The following is an 18,326-nucleotide window of genomic DNA, read 5'->3' on the forward strand; positions in this document are numbered from 1 at the left end:
CTCTAATGGCAGAGCACAAAAGCGGGGAATAAGGCATAAACCACAGTCGGAACAGTGAGGTGTGTGTAATGGGAATAAGTGGTAATAGGGTGCAGCAGTATCACAAAAGGCTTTAATGGTGAGAAAAAGGATCTTGAATTCACTCTGCTAGGCCACAGGAAGCCAGTGTAGTTTGGAGTGAGGGGGCTGGACAGGGTAGATGGGGAGAAGCTGTTCCCACTCGTAAAAGGATCAAGAACGAGAGGGCACATATTTAAAATGATTTGTAAAAGAAGCAAACGTGATGTGAGAAAAAACTTTTTCACATAACATGTGGTTTGGGTCTGGAATGCACTGCCTGGAAGTGTGGTGGAGGCAGGTTCAATTGAGGCATTCAAGAGGGCATTAGATGATTATTTGAATAGAAGCAATGTGCAAGGATATGGGGAAAAGGCAGGGCAATGGCACTAGGTTATATTTGTTCGTTTGGAGAGCCGGTGCAAACACAATGGGCCGAATGGCCTGTGCCGCTAAAATTGTGTGTGATTCTGTAAGTGGGTGTGAGTGATGAGTGTGTGGAATGATACATAGTAGGGGACTCAGACTGACAGAATCCAGTGAAAAAAGCATCACAGTAATCTATCCTCACGATGATTAAAGTGTAGTTGAGTGTTTCAGCATCAGATGGTTGAGGAATATTCAGAAACCCCTCCTACTATATGCTGCTCTCAGCAACATCATTCAAAAACACATCAGGTTCCACATATACACTGACAACACACAGCTGTACTCATCAGCACCTCTCTCAGCCCCTTCACTGGCTCTGATTTGTCGCACTACTTGTCTGATATCAAGTACTGGATGAGGAGAAATTTGCTCAGATAGATATTGGGAAGACTGAATCCATTCTCTTTGATTCCTGTCACAAACATGTTCCCTGTCCACCAAGTCCTACTCTTTCCCTGGCAACTGTCTGAGGCTGAACCAGACGGTTCACAATCTTGGTGTTGTATTTGACCCTGGGATGAGCTCGCAACCACATATCCACTCCATTGCCAAGACCACCTGCATCCACCTCCATAACATTGACATACTATGTAACTGCATCAGCTTATCCACTACTGAAACCTTCATTAAGTGTTCGTTAGCTATAGGATTGGCTATTCTAATACTCTTCTGGCCGACCTCCCATCTTTTACACACTACATAAATTAGAATCAAAATGCTGTTGCCCAGTGACTTACATCAAGCCCTGTTCACCATCACCCCTGCGCTTGCTAACCTACATTGGCTCCCTGTCCGACAACGCCTCAATTTTAAAATTCTTATCCTTGTTTTCAAATTCCTCTGTGGCCTCAACCCTTCCTATCTCTGTAACTTCCTCCGAACCTACAACCCTTTGAGAACTCTGCTCCTCTTGTACAGGCCCGATTTTAATTGCTCTAACATTGTTGGCCTAAGCTCTGGAATTGAACCTCCAAATGTCTCCACCCCTTTCTCCTTCTCTAAGACACTCCTTAAAACCTAACTCTTTGACCAAACTTTTGGTCCTCTGTCATATCTCCTTATATGTCTTCGTGCCAAATTTTGCTTGATATCAATCCTGTGATGTGCCATAGGATGTTTTACTATGTTAATGGCATTATATAAATGCAAGTTTTTGTTGTTGTTGATGATACTTATACATAAAGGGCACAATGTTGATTGATTGTTGATCATATGTCATTAGAAATGGATTCGCTTTAACCAAAGTATTTTAAAAACTGTGTTGAAGAAATAATCACCTGTTTCAATATATACTGTTTGGAATGAGAAATGTCAAAAAATTTGCAACAGTGGTTTCAAAGCAAGGTGTTCCTGTAAATATATTGGCCTCGGTTGTGTAATGTACGATGTAAGGTTAATTAGGTATTCTGGCATTTTGCTTGATTTGTCTTATACTTAGCTTTGGAGAAGGGGCCAGAATTTTTGCTTAGGAAATAAAGTGGATTGGAGACAGTCCACCATTGAGTAAGTTGTACATACTCTGTAGAAGAAAATAGCTTGATATGCTATATAATCTTCCCTTCTTCCTAATGTCCAAAAAAATACAGCAACACCACAACACCATCCTTTAAATCTTACATGCCAGCTTGGTCTAGTGGTAGCTGATAGGAGGTTAAGGATTCAAGCTCCATTTTGTGATGAACATACAAACATTTGAATAAGGAGCAGGAATAGACCATTCAGCTTTTTGAACCTGCCCCACCATTCAATAATATCATGGCTGACCTGATTGTGGCCTCAACTCCACATTCCACCTACCCCTCCCCCCCCAATACTCTTTGACTCCCTTGTTAATCAAGAATCTATCTACCTCTGCCTTTTAAATATTCAGTGACCCTGCCTCCACCACTCTCTGGGTAAGAGTTCCAAAGATTCATGAACCTCAGAGAAAAAATTTCTTCTCATCTCACTCTTAAATGGGAGACCCCTTATTTTTAAACTGTGTGACCTAGTTCTAGTCTCTCCCATTTGGGGAAACATCATTTCAGCATCCATCCTGTCAAGTCCCCTCAGGATTTTGTATATTTCAATAAGTTCACCTCTCAATCTTCTAAATTGAGCACATAACCTAGGCTAACATTGCAACTGTCAGGAGGAGGAATCTAGCCTGATTTTCCCTCCATAACAAGGAGTACTGAGGTCAATTATTGTGCGCTTATTACCATCCCAGCCAAAATTTTCTTACTGGGATCATCTTTGCTCAATGGTTCACTTACCCATAGGTCAGGCTATTATGCATTATTAACAATATATTTCTCTCTGTACAATACCTGTGTAGCAGATGATTTATATGATCCTCCACCCTATATTTTTACACAAGTCATTGAACAGAAGAGAGAACTTGCATTTACACAGTATCTCTCATGTCCTCAGGATGTCACAGTGTACAACATGGGTGTGCTGCATTGTCAAAGGTGTTGTCTTTTGGATGAGATGTCAAATCAAAGCCCCATCTATCTATTTTCCCAAATATAAAAGATCCCATAGACGCTCCAGTTGTTCTGCTTTAGACCCTTCTGATTTTGTGCCTCTATTTGACCTAATTAGTCCCTGTGGCTTAATTTAGTTTTAAATATTGCATAAAACCTTTTGCAACTCTTAATGGCTCAGTGAACATCTTTCCCGCCTACATCACTTCCAACCCATAAGACAAAAGAACATAAGGAGATGGAAAAACAGAAGATGACAAAATTGGAACCAAAAAAGAAAATGAGACAGAAGCAGAACAAAAAAGGAGAGTAATAACAGCACGGGGCAGGAAAAGAGAAGAGAAAACCATGTTCCAAGTTTATCATAAGTAATGAGCCCCTGGCCAAGCTGTTCCAGTACAGCTACAACACAGGCATCTACCTGGCTATGTGGAAAATTGTCCAGGTATGTCCTGTAAACAAAAAACAGGACAAATCCAACTCGGGGAAATTACTACCCCATCAATCTACTCTCGATCATCAGTAAAGTGATGGAAGGGGTCATCAACAGTGGTATCAAGCAGAACTTGCTTAGCAATAACCTGCTCACTGACGCCTAGTTTGGATTCTGCCAGGGTCACTCAACGTCTGACCTCATTACAGCCTTGGTTCAAACATGGACAAAAGAGCTGAACTCCTGAGGTGAAGTGAGAGTGACTGCCCTTGATTTCACAGAGACTGCAGCAGTTCAAGGAGGCAGCTCACCTCCACTTTTTCAAGGGCATTAGGGATGGGCAATAAATGCTGGCCTTGCCAGTGACGCCCGCATCCCATAAATGAATTTTTTTTTTAAATGCCATGGAAGATTCACTATTAGGTTCAATTTTAATTAAATTCTTTTATACATTCATATGACTAATAATAACAGTTTAATTCCAGGTTAGCTGAAGATAGCAATTGTTAACTTCAAATTCAACTGCGGTTTGGAAGCTTGCACTTTGAATTTTCTCTTTCAATAAGTTATCAGAGTAAATGGAATTGCAATGATTGGAATGTCATATGGGAGCAAGAATTTCCTGCAGGCTTCTGAACCCCACTAATCAGGCTCAAACTGGGGTCAGGAGCCTGACTGTGTGAGAAACAATCATTCACCTGTGATTTTCCCCAGAGCGGCCAGTTAATGGCCAGACGGTGGGCTCACTGTCCAATTAACACTGCCCACTGGCGGGCGGGCTCTCAAAGCTGGAGGGCTTCAGCTTGAAAGCAGCAGCAGAATGCCATGGCAGCTAAGTGAGGGCACTGCAAAATGGATGTGCCCTCTCGCCAGCATTTTCAAATCCAAATTCACTGTCGCTGGGTCAAAATCCTGGAACTCTCTTCCTAAAAATACTGTGGGTGTTCCTACAACACATGGGCTGCTGCAGTTCAAGAAGACAGCTCACCACCACCTTCTCAAGGGCAAATAGAGATGGGCAATAAACACTGGCTGAGCCAGTGATGCCCACATCCTATGGACAAATAAAAAAAGTGGATTCAGCAGCCTTGCCACCATTGTGGAGCAGTAGAAGAGGGAGGGGGAGGGGGAAGGGGTTGGGGTGGGGGTGGCCCTCCACAGGGGAGACTGTGGCTACTGCTGAACCTAGACAGGCAGGGGGCGCCTCTAAGCCTGCTGGAGTGCTGCCCCCTGGAGACTGCCTCTAGGCCCCTCCACCTTTGGGGATCTGCAGGTCAACTGGAAAATCCCAAGTTGGCCTCTCACCCCACCCCACCCCACCCCCCTCCCACCCTGCCTGGAGGTGGGATTCAAAATTCCCTGCCAGCCTGCCATTCCCAACCCTGTTGGGGGCTAAAAATCTAGCCCATGATTTCTACAATATGGAAAATTCATTTTTAAGTAACATTACTTTAACTTGTAAAAATTGCTAAAAGGACAGGGAGGCAGATTTCATGACAGCCAAACATATATTTTGCAGATAAGGACTTGACTCCCTCCCTAACAGCACTGCGGATGTGCCTGCACCACAGGGACTGCAGCGGTTCGAGGCGGTGGCTTAGCACCACCTTCTCAAGGGCATTTAGGGATGGGCAACAAGTGCTGGCCTAGCCAGCGATGCCCACATCCCATGGGAGAATTAAGAAAAAAAGACCAGAACTCGTTGCCAGTCATAATTTCAGAATGGTCATACTACAAAAGGGCTGCTAAAACATTGGGGAACGGGAGACAATATGTTACCAGAACTGAGAGGATGCTCAGAAATTCTGATGCTTCATCAGAAAAGGTTGAGAAAACTGGTCCGTTTTTCTCCAGAAAAGAGAAGGCTAAGGAGAAGTTTTTAAAGTTATGATGGCGCCCGAAGTGGTGGTTGTGGAGAAATTGTTTCCACAGGTGAATGAGTGTAGAACTAGGGGACCTAAACATAAGATAGCTACCAACATATCAAATAAATTATGGAGGAGAGTGTATGTATGTATGCGGCATGTGGAATGGCTGAAGTAGATGGCATTATTGATGTACTTAAGATGCTTGCAAAAAAGCCCAGTCATCACATTGTTAGAGGTTAAATTTGTCCCTGTAACTTGGAAAGCAACAGATTTGTTAGCAAAAGCAGAGAGAGAAAAAATACAAGGCAGGAAAAGCCAGTTTCCTGACACCCATAACAAAGGTCCCTGGAATTCAGAGGAAGAAACTAGATTTCCACATACCATCCCGAGACACTGGCAGATCTTGAACACTACAAAGGAAAAACAGAACTTCTGCTTGTCAGACACCGTACATCAGGGGGGGAGCTGATCACAGTTTTTGTAAATGACAGTATTGGCAAAAAACCCCTTCACGAGGGGAAAAAAAGGATCTTAGAAAGTGACCGACAGGAGCCTGGTAAAACTGCTAACACGGAACCTAACTCGTTCCGTCCCTGTAAAACATTCTCCCACACAGAACTTGTTGAAACGGTCCGATTCAAGGGGGGAGTGGGAGTGGGGGGGTGATGGACGGACGGGGAGGAATCGACAATCGGACAGCAGGAGCAGTGTTGCTGCAGCCAGAGAGCAGGAATTCAATTCTTTAAAGACAGCTAGAATCTATAGAACTAGAATTGTTTGTGAGAAAGATAAACGAAAGGATGTATTGAAACACGTGTGTGTTTTTTTCCCCCCCCCCCTTAAACTCATCGTGTCTGTAGAGAAACGAGAGTGATCGGGTCTGAATGAGATTATTGAGGAAGCAAAATAATGAGATAATATGAAGAACACGTTTACCAGAAAATACACAGGGAGCCCAAGGGCTTAATGCTTAAAAATGTGTGGATCGTATTTAGCCTGATAGACAATGCAACTGTTGATGGTGGTTAATGTTATTTTGTTGTTGTTGTTGTTGTTGCCTTGTTTACTCAGAACAATAGCAAACTCCCAATCCCCATCACTGAACACGTTCAAATTAATTACAATGGGAGAGTTATCAGTTCGTTTCCTTCCCGTCAAAGCGCCACCATTCAGAACTGCAACAAGTCTGCAACACAACGCGAGCAACTCAACGCTGGAGAAACACAGCGAGGGAATCATCGGCACGGCTGCACTTTTCTCTCTCTCTTGTGAGTCTTACCCAGTTCGTCATGATCTCAGCCCTGAGTCATATCGTGAGTTGCAACAAACAATGAGGGACTCCCAAGTGTAGCATCAGATCCACCACGGCAGAATAAAGAGGAGGGGGGAGGGAGGGTGAAGGGGAGAGGGGTGGGTGGGGGGGTAAGGGAAAAGAAAGCAGAAAACCACTTTTGAGCCCTCTCGCCAGGCGGGCTGACCGCTTTACGGAACACCGAGGAATCCGCTATGGCCGGAGTTCTGTGCAAAACTTTGTACGCCTTTACCGGGGACCAGCATCAGCAAGGGTTGAAGTTCGAGGCTGGCGAGGTCATCAAGGTTTTACAGGTGCTAAACGGTGGATGGTGGGAAGGAGAAAAGGATGGGGCAAGAGGATGGTTCCCTGCAAGTTATGTGGAGATCTTAGAGGTAAGGTACTGGCAAAATAACTGAGATTCTTGTTAACTCTACCAACGGTGTGTGGTTTTTTTTTACGGCTCCCTTATACTGTTTTTGGTCTTGAATCACTTGGAAGTTCAATCTTGTTACACGTTGCAAAACGGATGGGGAGCACAGAATCGCTTGAAATTTCAGGCCAGCCAGATGTGCCCTGTGCTGATCACGGGAAATTTCACAGCGCAATTTAATTAGTTCAGAGGGATGGTTTACGTTCGCCTTTCCATCTAGTTGCGTTCTGTTTGTGGGATCCATCAAGATTGGCATCATTCAGGTTTACTTGATCCACGCCCTGCCCTACCCCCCCAGCACTCAGAACTAAAGGAAAATGGGTAAACGGTGTGGAAATTCTGATACAGTCTTTGGAAACTTGAAACTTTGGAGGATACTTGGGCAATGAAATAAGATTCATGATTTAACAAATTGAAGACTGCAGATTGACGAAAGGAAACTGCCAGTTTCTGAGAGTGGATTTGCGGATTAAGGTGTTTTATAGCTGTTCTCCCCGTTTGTAAATTGTTCTGTGACAGTCCAACTTCTGCAGTTGTTGTGAAATCTGATGATCGATTTTGCTTTCGACACCGGAAATTAACATTTCACATTCCGCTAGGGGGCACACATGGAAACAAAATGTGGAAAAATCGTAACAAAAAATGAATGGAAAATTGTAAGACTTTAAATTTGTTATTTTTTAATGTAACGCCATTTTATACTGATGCCTGGTCAAATTGGATTCCGAAATCTCTAAATTTCCACCTCTGATTCTTTAATTTCCACGTTAATTGAATCAATACAGGTTAGGTTGAAAACTCGTTTTCATTTAATATAAGGGCTACTGTCCGATTAAAGCTCCTAGTTAATAGTCAGTCATGATATTGATCTTTCAAAAAAGTGACCTTAAAAAGGTAACAGTTTGTAGCACTCACTAAAAATTGAGATCTTCGAGTCCATTACATCTCTGGATGAATCTGTATTTACACTAGAAAGCTGTGGTTTGAAGGTGTGAGATCACAGTGCTATTAACTTTCAATATGTAAAAAGTGCCTGAAATGTTTCAGTACTGGACCGTTACTAGGGTTGGTATCGTTGTATTTATTTATTTAATTTTATTCTTTCACAGGATGTGGGCACCACTGGCTTGGCCAGCATTTATTGCCCAGCCCTAATTGCCCTTGAGATGGTGGTGGTGAGCTGCCTTCTTGAACCGCTGCAGCCCATGTGGTGTAGGTACAACCACAGTGCTGCTAGGGAGGGAGTTCCAGGATTTTGACCCAGTGACAGTGAAGGATTGGTGATAGATTTCCAAATCAGGATGATGTGTGATTTGGAGGGGAACTTGCGAGTGGCGGTGTTCCCATGTATCTGCTGACCTTGTCCTTCTAGGTTGTAGAGTTCGCAGGTTTGGAAGGAGCCTTGACGATGCAGTGCATCTTGTAGATGGTATACACTGTTGCTACTGTGTGTCAGTCGTGGAGGGAGTGAATGTTGAAGGTGGTGGATGGGGTGCCAATCAAGTGTGCAGCTGTCTTGGATGGTGTTGAACTTCCTGAGTGTTGTTGGAACTGCAATAATCATGGTATGTGGAGAGGATTCCATCACACTCCTGACTTGCGCCTTGTAGACGGTGGACAGGCTTTGGGGAGTCAGGAGATGAGTTACTCACCACAGAGTTCCCAGCTTCTGACCTGCTCTTGTAGCCACAATATTTATATGGCTGGTACAGTTCAGTTTCTGGCCGATGGTAACCCCCGAGGATGTTGATTGTGGAGATTTTAATCACATGACTTCTTTCCCCCTCCCCCCAAGTCAAACTGCCTTTTCCGATTTGCAATTTTTTTTTAACTCTTAAAACAGTATTCAAAGAAAATTTAAAAAACTTTTTCTCTCTCAGGTTGCTTGTAGCAATGTCCGGGTTGATTAAGTTTTAATTACTGGAGACTCCAGGGCAATCCTAGAGGAATTGGCAATGCCAACCTGTACTTTCAGGCAGATTAATATCTATAGCCCCAGCACAATAATAATATTGGCAATTATGCATCACATGCTATCCTTCCAAAACTATTTTGGACCAGGATTTTTTGCTAACTGCATCCAGCTGATACTAACATGCTGATTTTAACACTGTGTAAACTGGTTATCATTTTGAACGGTTTGCAGGGTAGCTTTAGTTTAATTTCCTACAGAGATTATATCTCTGATGCTTATTTAGCGCATAGGTAAAGCAGTTTCTAAGCCTCTTTTCTGGGCACATGTGCTGGTTTCCATGCTGACCTATCTTCAAAATAATGCGATGATCTACAATGGGACGTCATAACTAGGATACTTCAATCCCTATGCATCAAATTAGCAATAGCAGGGCTACCCATACTAAAACAACAGGTAACCAATTGAGATACTCAAGGCCCTATTGAAGAAGGCCTCCAAGTTCCAGTGGTGTTTATCTGCCTTTCTAGCTGCTTGGAGGCGGCCTCCCTGTCGCAGACCAGGAGAGGCAGCTTCCTGGGCAGGTTTAGAAGTCCTCTGCCTGTTTTAGTGTAAATTTGTAAGCATACAATGCTTTTCTGCAGCCTGGTCATTTATTTACATTGGAACTGATTGGATTCAAATTAGCGCTGGTACAAATTAGCCGGTCATGATTCAGCAGCTCCTATTACTCCTTGTTGGATGTTCTTTTCCATCTAAGTCAAAAATGAAGTGTAAAACAAGCTGGCAATTCACTATTTCTCATTTTGCACTGTCACAGGAGACCAATTTCACCCCTTACAAATCTTCTAAGTGATTTTCCACTCAAAACTTATCCCAGTTTGGCATTATACCTCTCATCAATACTGTTTCTTAATTTTTAACTAATTTATTATCCCATTCTATCCTAGAATCCAATGGTTGTTAGTCTACATAGAAGTCTTTTGTGTGCAACTGTATAAAAAGCTTTCCAGAAGCTCAAATAAAGTGCATAATATTTGTAAAGTCGGCAAAGAAGTCCATGTAACTTGCCAAGTTGGAATGTTCTTTCCAAATCAAAGCTGGCTGTTTATTGTTAAATGTTTGTTATAAAGGTACGCCTACACCTTAGGCTGGCTTTTGTTACTATCATAGGTATTGCAGCTACGAGAGGCTTAAATGCGTTAAATTGGCTCAGTCACTTTTGTCTACAATTTCAGATATGGATGCCATGTTTACTCCAATTTTCCAGAAAGTTTACACTGTCCAATAATTATTTTCTCCCAAGTCTCTCCTTCAGCACCTTAGAATAAATACTGTCTGGCCAAGGGAATTATTAGTTTCCAGTCCATTTAATCTTTTGCATTCTTCTGCAACACTCATTCCAAAATCCACTTGGCTATTCACTGTGTTACAATAACTAGATGCAAGGGTAATATTTTCCTCTGTAATAAATTGCTTAAGGAAATTTCTGTTTTTCCCTTAGCCTTCAATTTATTCATCACTTTATTTAGAATTGTAGCTTCCTCTCTGACTGCTCTTTTATAATGTACTGGGAAAATGGTTTTTTGTATTCTATTTAGCATCCTTCAACATCATCATCTCTAGCATCTGTTTTACACCCTTCATACTGCTTTTGCATTTCTTCTACTCCTAAATTTATTCACCCACTCTTTTCCCTCTAAATTTTGCATACATCTTTCCCCTTATTTCCATTTTAATTGCTTATTCATCTGTTTTTGAGTCACGGAATCATTATAGCAGAGGAGACCATTTGGCCCATCAGTTCTATGCCAGCTCTCCGTAGAACAATCTAGTGAGCCCCATTCTCCTGCTCTATCCTCTTGGCTCTGCAAGTTTATTTCCTCCCAAGTGCCCATCTCATTTCATTTTGGAGCATTGATTGATTGTCTCTGCTTCCACTACCCTCATAGGCAGTGAGTTCCAAGTCATTACTATTCGCTGCTTATAAAAGTTGTTTCTCATGTCCCCATCCCCCCATATCTCATGCCCCAAACTTTAAATCTGCGTCCATTTTTAATGGGATTTTTTTTTTGTCTACTTTATCCAAACCTCTCATAATCTGGTACACCACTATCAATTCTCCCCTCAGCTCCTTTGCTCCAAGGAGAACAGCCCCTGCTTCTCCAGCCTAACCTTGAAGTTAAGTTCCCTCATCCCTGGAACAATTTCGGTAAATCTCCTTGGAACCCCTTCTTTCTTCCTAAAATGTGGTGGCTAGAATTGGATGCAATACTGTAGCTGTGGCCTACCAAGAGCTTTAAACAGGCTCAGCATAACTTCCCTGCTTTTGTACTCAAGCCCAAGATACTATATGCTTTGTTAACCACTCTCTCAATATATCCTGCCATCTTCAAAGATCTATGCACAAGCCACTCCAGGTCCTTCTGTCCCTGCACACGCTTTAGAATTGTGCCATTAAGTTTATATTGCCTCTCCCTGTTCCTTCTGCCAAAATGCACTTCCTCACACTTCTCTGTATAAAATTCCATCTGCCACTTGTCTACCCAATCTGGTAGCCTATCTATGTCCTATTGCAGTTGATTTGTGACATCCTCACTGTTTCTTACATCTCCAAGTTTGGCATCATCAAAAAATTTTGAAATTTTATTCTGTATTCTAATATTCAAGCCATTTGTGTAGATAAGTAATGCTTATTTAGCTCAACTGTATTTTCTTGGGTATATACCTATCCTATATAATTAATGAAGTTTTTCTTTAACTAAGATGAATTTTGTTTTTTGCTCCTACTTAATATGATTTCAGTTGACCAATTAAAGTTGACCTTTCTAAAATTGTATTTTTGCACTGGTTCTTATGGTGGTAAATTAATGATGATCTCAAATATAATCATAATATGGTTATTATGCCCCAGAGGTCCCATTTTTCCAGATCATTGAAGTGCCCTAAATGATTTATAAGAAGTGGATCTAGGTACAACTTACCCTAGTGGGCCAGGGGTGGAAAACACAACAAAGCAGGTCAACAAGTTATTTTGAGTCATATTTGCTGGTACTGAATGCATAATGCAATAATGCACCTGTACTGTTACTTATCGTTAAGTACAGCTTACAGCTACACACATGATAGCATAAAGCTACACACATGATAGCATAAAGCATGAAATAAGAAAACACCAGTTTGGCCATTAAGACTGCTCTTTCCACAGATCACATACAATGCACCCGATCGTGGGCTCTGCCTCACACGTTTAATCCCCTAAAGAGAAATTATGTATAAATGCTCTGTAAACCCAGAGGAAATTAGGCTAACCTTAAGAACATTCACATTTTAAAAAATCTCTACTAGTTAACTCTGGCCTGATGTCCTCTGGAAAACATTCTCCTGATGCCTCAGTAACACAAAATGCGGCCAGTGATATTAGTTGGCAAACACTTAACAAGTTGCACAAGATTCCTCTGTCCACTATTTTAACAGAAGCATCATGTGTTTATCAGTTACTTTATTGCATGCTACAACATGTTCAATAATCTCATTCCATATTTATTATTATGATGGCTTTAAAGCAACTGGGTGAATCTCATGTATGCGTGGAAAGTGCAGGTTGGGCGCACAACTTTGATCATCTGGCCAGGACCTTTCCTGATGACTGGAAAAGGTTTGTGCATTGCCTGAGAATTCAGAAAACCCATGCCCAAACACCAGGTGGCTGACCCAACCTAAATCCCACCCATTAACCCACCAGTTGATGCTAACCTAGAACTGCTTTTTACTCCCCCACACATTCGAAGGGGAGTTTGTCGCACCTGTTCCAACATTTTGTTTGCCCTTTAAATGAAATGGCAACAGTCTGTACACATCTCTTTTGTCCTCTTTGAAATCAGGTACTTAGCTTTCCCCCTCATAAATACATTTTGCCTAATTTAAACCTGTGCCATCACATAGGCAATGACAGGACCTCAGCTGTGTATCGCTATCTTAAAGGGAAAAGAATTTCTGCAGGGCATTTCCTCTTCAATGAGAAAATTTTCTGGTCTCGAATACCAGATGGCATTAATCACAGTCTAAATAGTGTTGAAACATTGCTATGCATCATTAGTTTCCTGATTCACCTCAAACTGCAGCCTATTATTCTGCATTAGAAAAGCAACATTGGAGAGAAAACAAGTGCACACATATGACAGGTATATGACCTTGTCTGAGATATATATATATATATATATATAAAAATAGTGTTGGTTGTGTATGTCAGTATTCTGCCAGTTTTTGTTATTTAAATTGATAGACAAGTGAGTGCAGACCCCTGCATTATCAACACAGCTTACCCTCTTTTGAAGCAATAATACTCTGCTGAAATGGGGATATAATTCATTGAGTTTACAGCACACATGTACAGGAATCATGTACAATCCATTTAGTACCAGATGTGGCCGCAGTGAATTATCTGTTTTTTTAACTTTATCCAGTGTGTACTGTAGTTGTGTGATGTCTATGTACTTAACCCACCAAATGCCACTTTAGTTTATTTTTAGATCCTTTTGGTTTTTACAAGGTCAGACATGCTAACTCTGTACTGATAAAAATATAATAAACCTTTAGGGCATGAGTAGCTACCCTGATGGTTTAGGGAGTAGCTACTCATGCAAATTAAAAGCTCACAGGTTAATTGTAGGTTGGTTAGCTGATTTCAGCTGGCCTTAATGCCCCAAGGGGTAGTGAAGGAAAAATGAGCCAGGGTTCCCACTCCTGATAGACATGCAGTGAATTTCTGCTGATAAGTACAGATGTGATTGTCGGCCAATGGCAGGACTGGGCTCTGCTGTGATGGGCTCCACATTACAATTGGATGGTGATACACCCTTTCTGAATTCACAAGACTATGTTTGTGAGAGATTGGGCGATTTTCTTCTTCCATTGATTTGTACATCTGCAACTGTCAGTATCTTGAGGAAGAATTGAGCAGCAGAAAATTGGAGCACAGAAGAAAATGGAAACAATTTTTAAAAAACTGGGGCGTGACAAACAATGTGGAGAGTAAATCCACATCTTCTTGCAAATTATCCTGGACAAGGTGATGCTCAGTAAAATGACTTGTTGGTTTTATTTATTCATTCATTTCTAAGATTTGGTGAGTGCCTAAACATTTCACAGCCTGAGCAGTCATGGGGAAAGAATTGTTTTGGTCATCATGTACAGCAATATTATAAACATATTCTTTTAGATTGCATTTACAGTGCAAATGAACATTGTGCATTCCTCCAGTGATCTTAATCAAGTCCATTTGCTCTTTCACTCCCTGGGAATTCTCCTTAAAAATGAATTGTCTTTAGCATTGCTGAAGTTAGAGATATGACATCGACGTTTTTTGTCTTGCGCCCATCAGGACAGAATCGCAAGAGTACCAAATCTCAAAGGGAAGAACGATTTATACTTGAGATAAAAACAAAAAATTACTGCGAATGCTGGAAATCCAAAACAAAAACAGAATTACCTGGAAAAACTCAGCAGGTCTGGCAGCATCGGCGGAGAAGAGAAGAGTTGATGTTTCGAGTCCTCATGACCCTTCAGCAAAACTTGAAGGGTCATGAGGACTCGAAACATCAACTCTTCTCTTCTCCGCCGATGCTGCCAGACCTGCTGAGATTTTCCAGCTAATTCTGTTTTTGTTAACGATTTATACTTGCCTGTTGAGAAAGCTATCCAGTGGGATAATGGCTACCCCAGTCCGATCACTGTCGCGTTGTATATCACGCAAACACATGAACAGGCCTAAGGCCTCCACTTCTGGTCCTGAAAAGCGCCCAGTCTACCCTGTGCACGTCTCAAAAAATTTGAGCAGCCGGTGAAGCTTCACGCTACTACAACGCAGTAGCAACAAGAGTAGTAATCTTCACTAACAGGATGCTGCTGTCAAGCCAAAAACACACTCTGCCTTCCACACAAATGAATAATGTGGTATATGATTTTCAGTGCTGGTGTGATGCTGGGTATGTAGGCTGTGCATCTCAACGAATGGTGGATCATATTAAATAGCACTTCCCTTTGTCTGTTTGCTTCAGGGAAAGTACTGATTGTACTCAACCAGCTTGTGCTTGCAAAACTCAGAACATTGTGCAAATCTGGGACGATTCTGCTCTAACGTCATTTTACCTGCCGGCCACGACAGCGTCTTTTCACGCCGTATTGCCCCAAATGCGCCGCATTTATTATGCATTCCCGGGAAGCACGCCACTTCCATGGTGGGCGGGCTCTCATTCGCCCACCATCCCATCACCTCGCTGCTTCAGCACGCTGGGCGTGATATTTAAAGTCCAGCCGCGCGCACACCTCTCAGCGCTTCCAGCCCACGACTGCTGCAAAGAAGACATGGCCCTGAAAGGCAAAAAGACTGCAGCCCCCAGGTTCAATGATGCGTCTCTCGAGCGTCTTTTGGATGCAGTGGAGGCTCACCATGATGTCTCTACCCCCGCACTGGCTGCAGGATGGGCAGCCACCTCACTAATCTGGCTTGGGATGTGGTGGTAGTGGTGGTCAGTGCCAATGCCCTTCAAAAGAGGACAGCCACCCAGTGCTGCAAAAGGATGCATGATCTCCATCCTGCCAGGGTAAGTCACTCTTCTCATGACGCTCAACTCACACACTCTCAAACCCATCACACATCCACAGGGCCCTCATTCGCTGCCAGTTCAAGGGATATCACCATTTACTCTCGCACTCCCTGTCATTGGCCTCATCCCATCCATGGGACCACTCAACATCCACATATGCCAGGCATACTTATCATCTGGCCTGGCAGGTGTCCTGCTTACAATCTCTCCATCTCTATTCATGCAGGACAAGCTGGCACACAGCAAGAGGGCGAGGTCGCAGACTGGTGGAGGAATGCCTGAAATCAAGGTCCTCATGGACTTTGAAAACAGAGCCATCCAGCTGGCCAGGAATAACCTGGACCAGTCCTGTGCTGACCGTGAGTTCGGAGGTGCTGTACCAAGCGAGGATCACACAGTGCAACATCCATCAGACAACCATGCTGTGAGTGATGTGTCCTGTTTTACAGACTTCTGCCAAGCACTAATTATCTCCCCTTGCTTCCGCAGGCACATCTGGGAAGCAGCCAAGAGAGTCCATGATCTAGGGCCTCCAATCAAGCCCTGAAGAAACCTCTGGAGAGCAATCGGGAGGCAGCCTCCTTGTCCCATCACAGCGCTCACCCACGCCCTCAACCAGCACAGAGACACACACCTCAGTGGGACCTAGCTTTACAGTAGCCTTGGGATCACAATCTGGTGAGCACATCACACTGTCTGATCCACAGCAGGTGGCGGCAGGGACTTCCCAGGTCCCCGGCACTCAGAGGACTGCTGGAGGCCAGAAATGTGCTGAGTCCGACTCTGATGACGAGCCTCTGGACTCGGTCATGTCACAGTTGCTGGAGCTGCAAAGGCAAACGTGGGAACATCAGGAAGGGATGTCCGCTGCACTCCTCAGATTGCAAGGCACAATGGAGGAATCCGTTGCCTTCAGGCTGACATGATAGTGCCGGCATGCCAATGCACCGAGATCAACACTGGTAGGATGGCGGCCGCCATGGAAACCTTGGTCAAGGATGTTGCTCCTGCACTGCTGCATGTGCTCAACTCCATCGCTGATGCCATAGTTGACCTCCAATAGTGTGTATGTGAGAGGGGTGCAGGGTAGCTCGATCTCACTCCAGCTACCCCTGCTCCTCAAGGAGTCATCCAGGGGCCCTTGGGCACCCACAGGGAGGTAGATCAGCAGGTGTACTCTCCCCGCCCCTCCCCTCACCGAGGCCATTCATCCAGGTGACTCCGGGAGTGTCCGGCCCATCTGCATCGCCTCTTCCTGTGACCTCAGCACTTCCAGCTCCATAGACCGAGAAGGGTGCCAGTGCTACACAGCAGGATCCCAAAAAATGTCGGGGCCCTCCAGGTCTCGACCCTCTAGAAGACGTCTGCCAATTTCATAGACAGGGTGTAGCAGTCAGCAGGCTGCCTCCACCTCTGCTATGGACGACCGGGGAGCACCGAGACGGAGCGGCAGGGTTAGGAAAGTTAAGATGATGTAGTTGCACATCCTGAGCATGGGTGTTAATCACTTGTACATACTGTTCATTATTGTGAATAAACTCTCCAGAATGTCTCCCTGCCTATGGCTCCTTGTTCTGATGAACAGTGTTTCTGTCACTCAGGTGTGAAACCTTTCTGCACAAGATAAAGGCAGGTGTCTAAGTCCAGGGCCTCTTCCCTGTACTTTGTGCAACCTTCAGACCAAAGTGATGGTCCGGCCTCACACTCCCTGAACACATTACTGATACCTGCACCTCGATGGTGCTTGTCATTGCTGCCAGAATGTCGTGGGCAGGTGTCACAGAGTTCCGTTTTTCTCTGCGTGCTCTCAGCACTTTTTAATGTGGGGCTGGCCCCCATCTCTTCAGCATCTGTGACCAGTGACGTTGTGCACCTGAAGGGGTCAGGTGCTGAAGGCAGACAAAGGATCAGATGCTTTTAATGTTTCATGGCTGCATCTCTATGATATGACCCTGATCACAGAGCACAAGTGAGCTGCCCTTGGCCAGACAGGAGTCAGACATTCGCAGAGGCTATGGAGCGTCCTCACTGCCCGTTGTCATCATCCTCCTTCAAGTGGGTGGCTATTAGGGACTCTGCTGCATCTCCATGACAAGAGCATTATCATAGAGGGTATCTGCGTTGCCATCAGCCAGACTGGAGTCCAACGTTCACAGATGCAATGTGAGGATCTATGGTGTCTCCTCATTGCATTTTGTCATCATCCTCCACAAATCTAGCAGCTATGAGGGCCTCCCAAGCGCGCCTGCCTCGTCTAGGCAGTGCGAGGGCCCCATCCCCGTCATCGTCACCTTCGAGGACCTCTTCACCCTCATCCTCATCAGCGTCCTCCTCATTGGAGGAGGCCTCCAACTCCTCCATCTCCTCCTCAACCAGCTACTCTCCCCGTTGCAGCGCCAGGTTGTAAAGGGCGCAGCAGACGATGATGATGTCTGACGCTCTGCGGGGTGTATTGCAGGGCTCCACCAGATCAGTCCAGGCACCGGAACCTCATTTTCAGCATCCTGATGGTCTGCTCAACCAAGCTGCGAGTTGCGGCATGAGCCTCATTATAACTTCTCTCTCTGCTGCAGTCTGAGGCCGCTGCACGGGTGTCATCAGCCATATCCTCTGCGGGTAGCCCTTGACCCCAAGGAGCCATCGCTGCAACTCCTGTGGACCCTGGAAGACTTCAGGGATCTGTGACCGACTGAGAATATAGGAGTAGTGCACACTCCCTGTGCGCACACCTGCAGGATGCGTTTGTGGTGGTCGCACACCGGCTACACATTCAGTGAATGGAATCCCTTGTGGTTGACATAGTTGACCGTGTGTTGTGACGGAGATC

At 44.1% G+C, this 18,326-nt stretch overlaps 1 protein-coding gene across 2 annotated transcripts in view; it reads left to right on the forward strand.

Annotated features, from left to right (window-relative positions):
- Nucleotides 1-6,679: 6,679 nt before the first annotated feature.
- Nucleotides 6,680-18,326, forward strand: part of gas7b (growth arrest-specific 7b) — a 418,502-nt gene continuing 406,855 nt past the window's right edge. The window contains exon 1 of one of the 2 annotated variants that reach the window (XM_078570742.1): nucleotides 6,680-6,941. In XM_078570742.1, coding sequence (XP_078426868.1) covers nucleotides 6,762-6,941 — 180 coding nt within the window. In that variant the 5' untranslated portion in view covers nucleotides 6,680-6,761. The remainder of the gene's footprint in view (nucleotides 6,942-18,326) is intronic. The other variant, XM_078570743.1, reaches the window with a different exon arrangement.

Source organism: Cetorhinus maximus, chromosome 24 (assembly GCF_964194155.1).
Source record: "Cetorhinus maximus chromosome 24, sCetMax3.hap1.1, whole genome shotgun sequence".
Taxonomy (NCBI): Eukaryota; Metazoa; Chordata; class Chondrichthyes; order Lamniformes; family Cetorhinidae; genus Cetorhinus; species Cetorhinus maximus.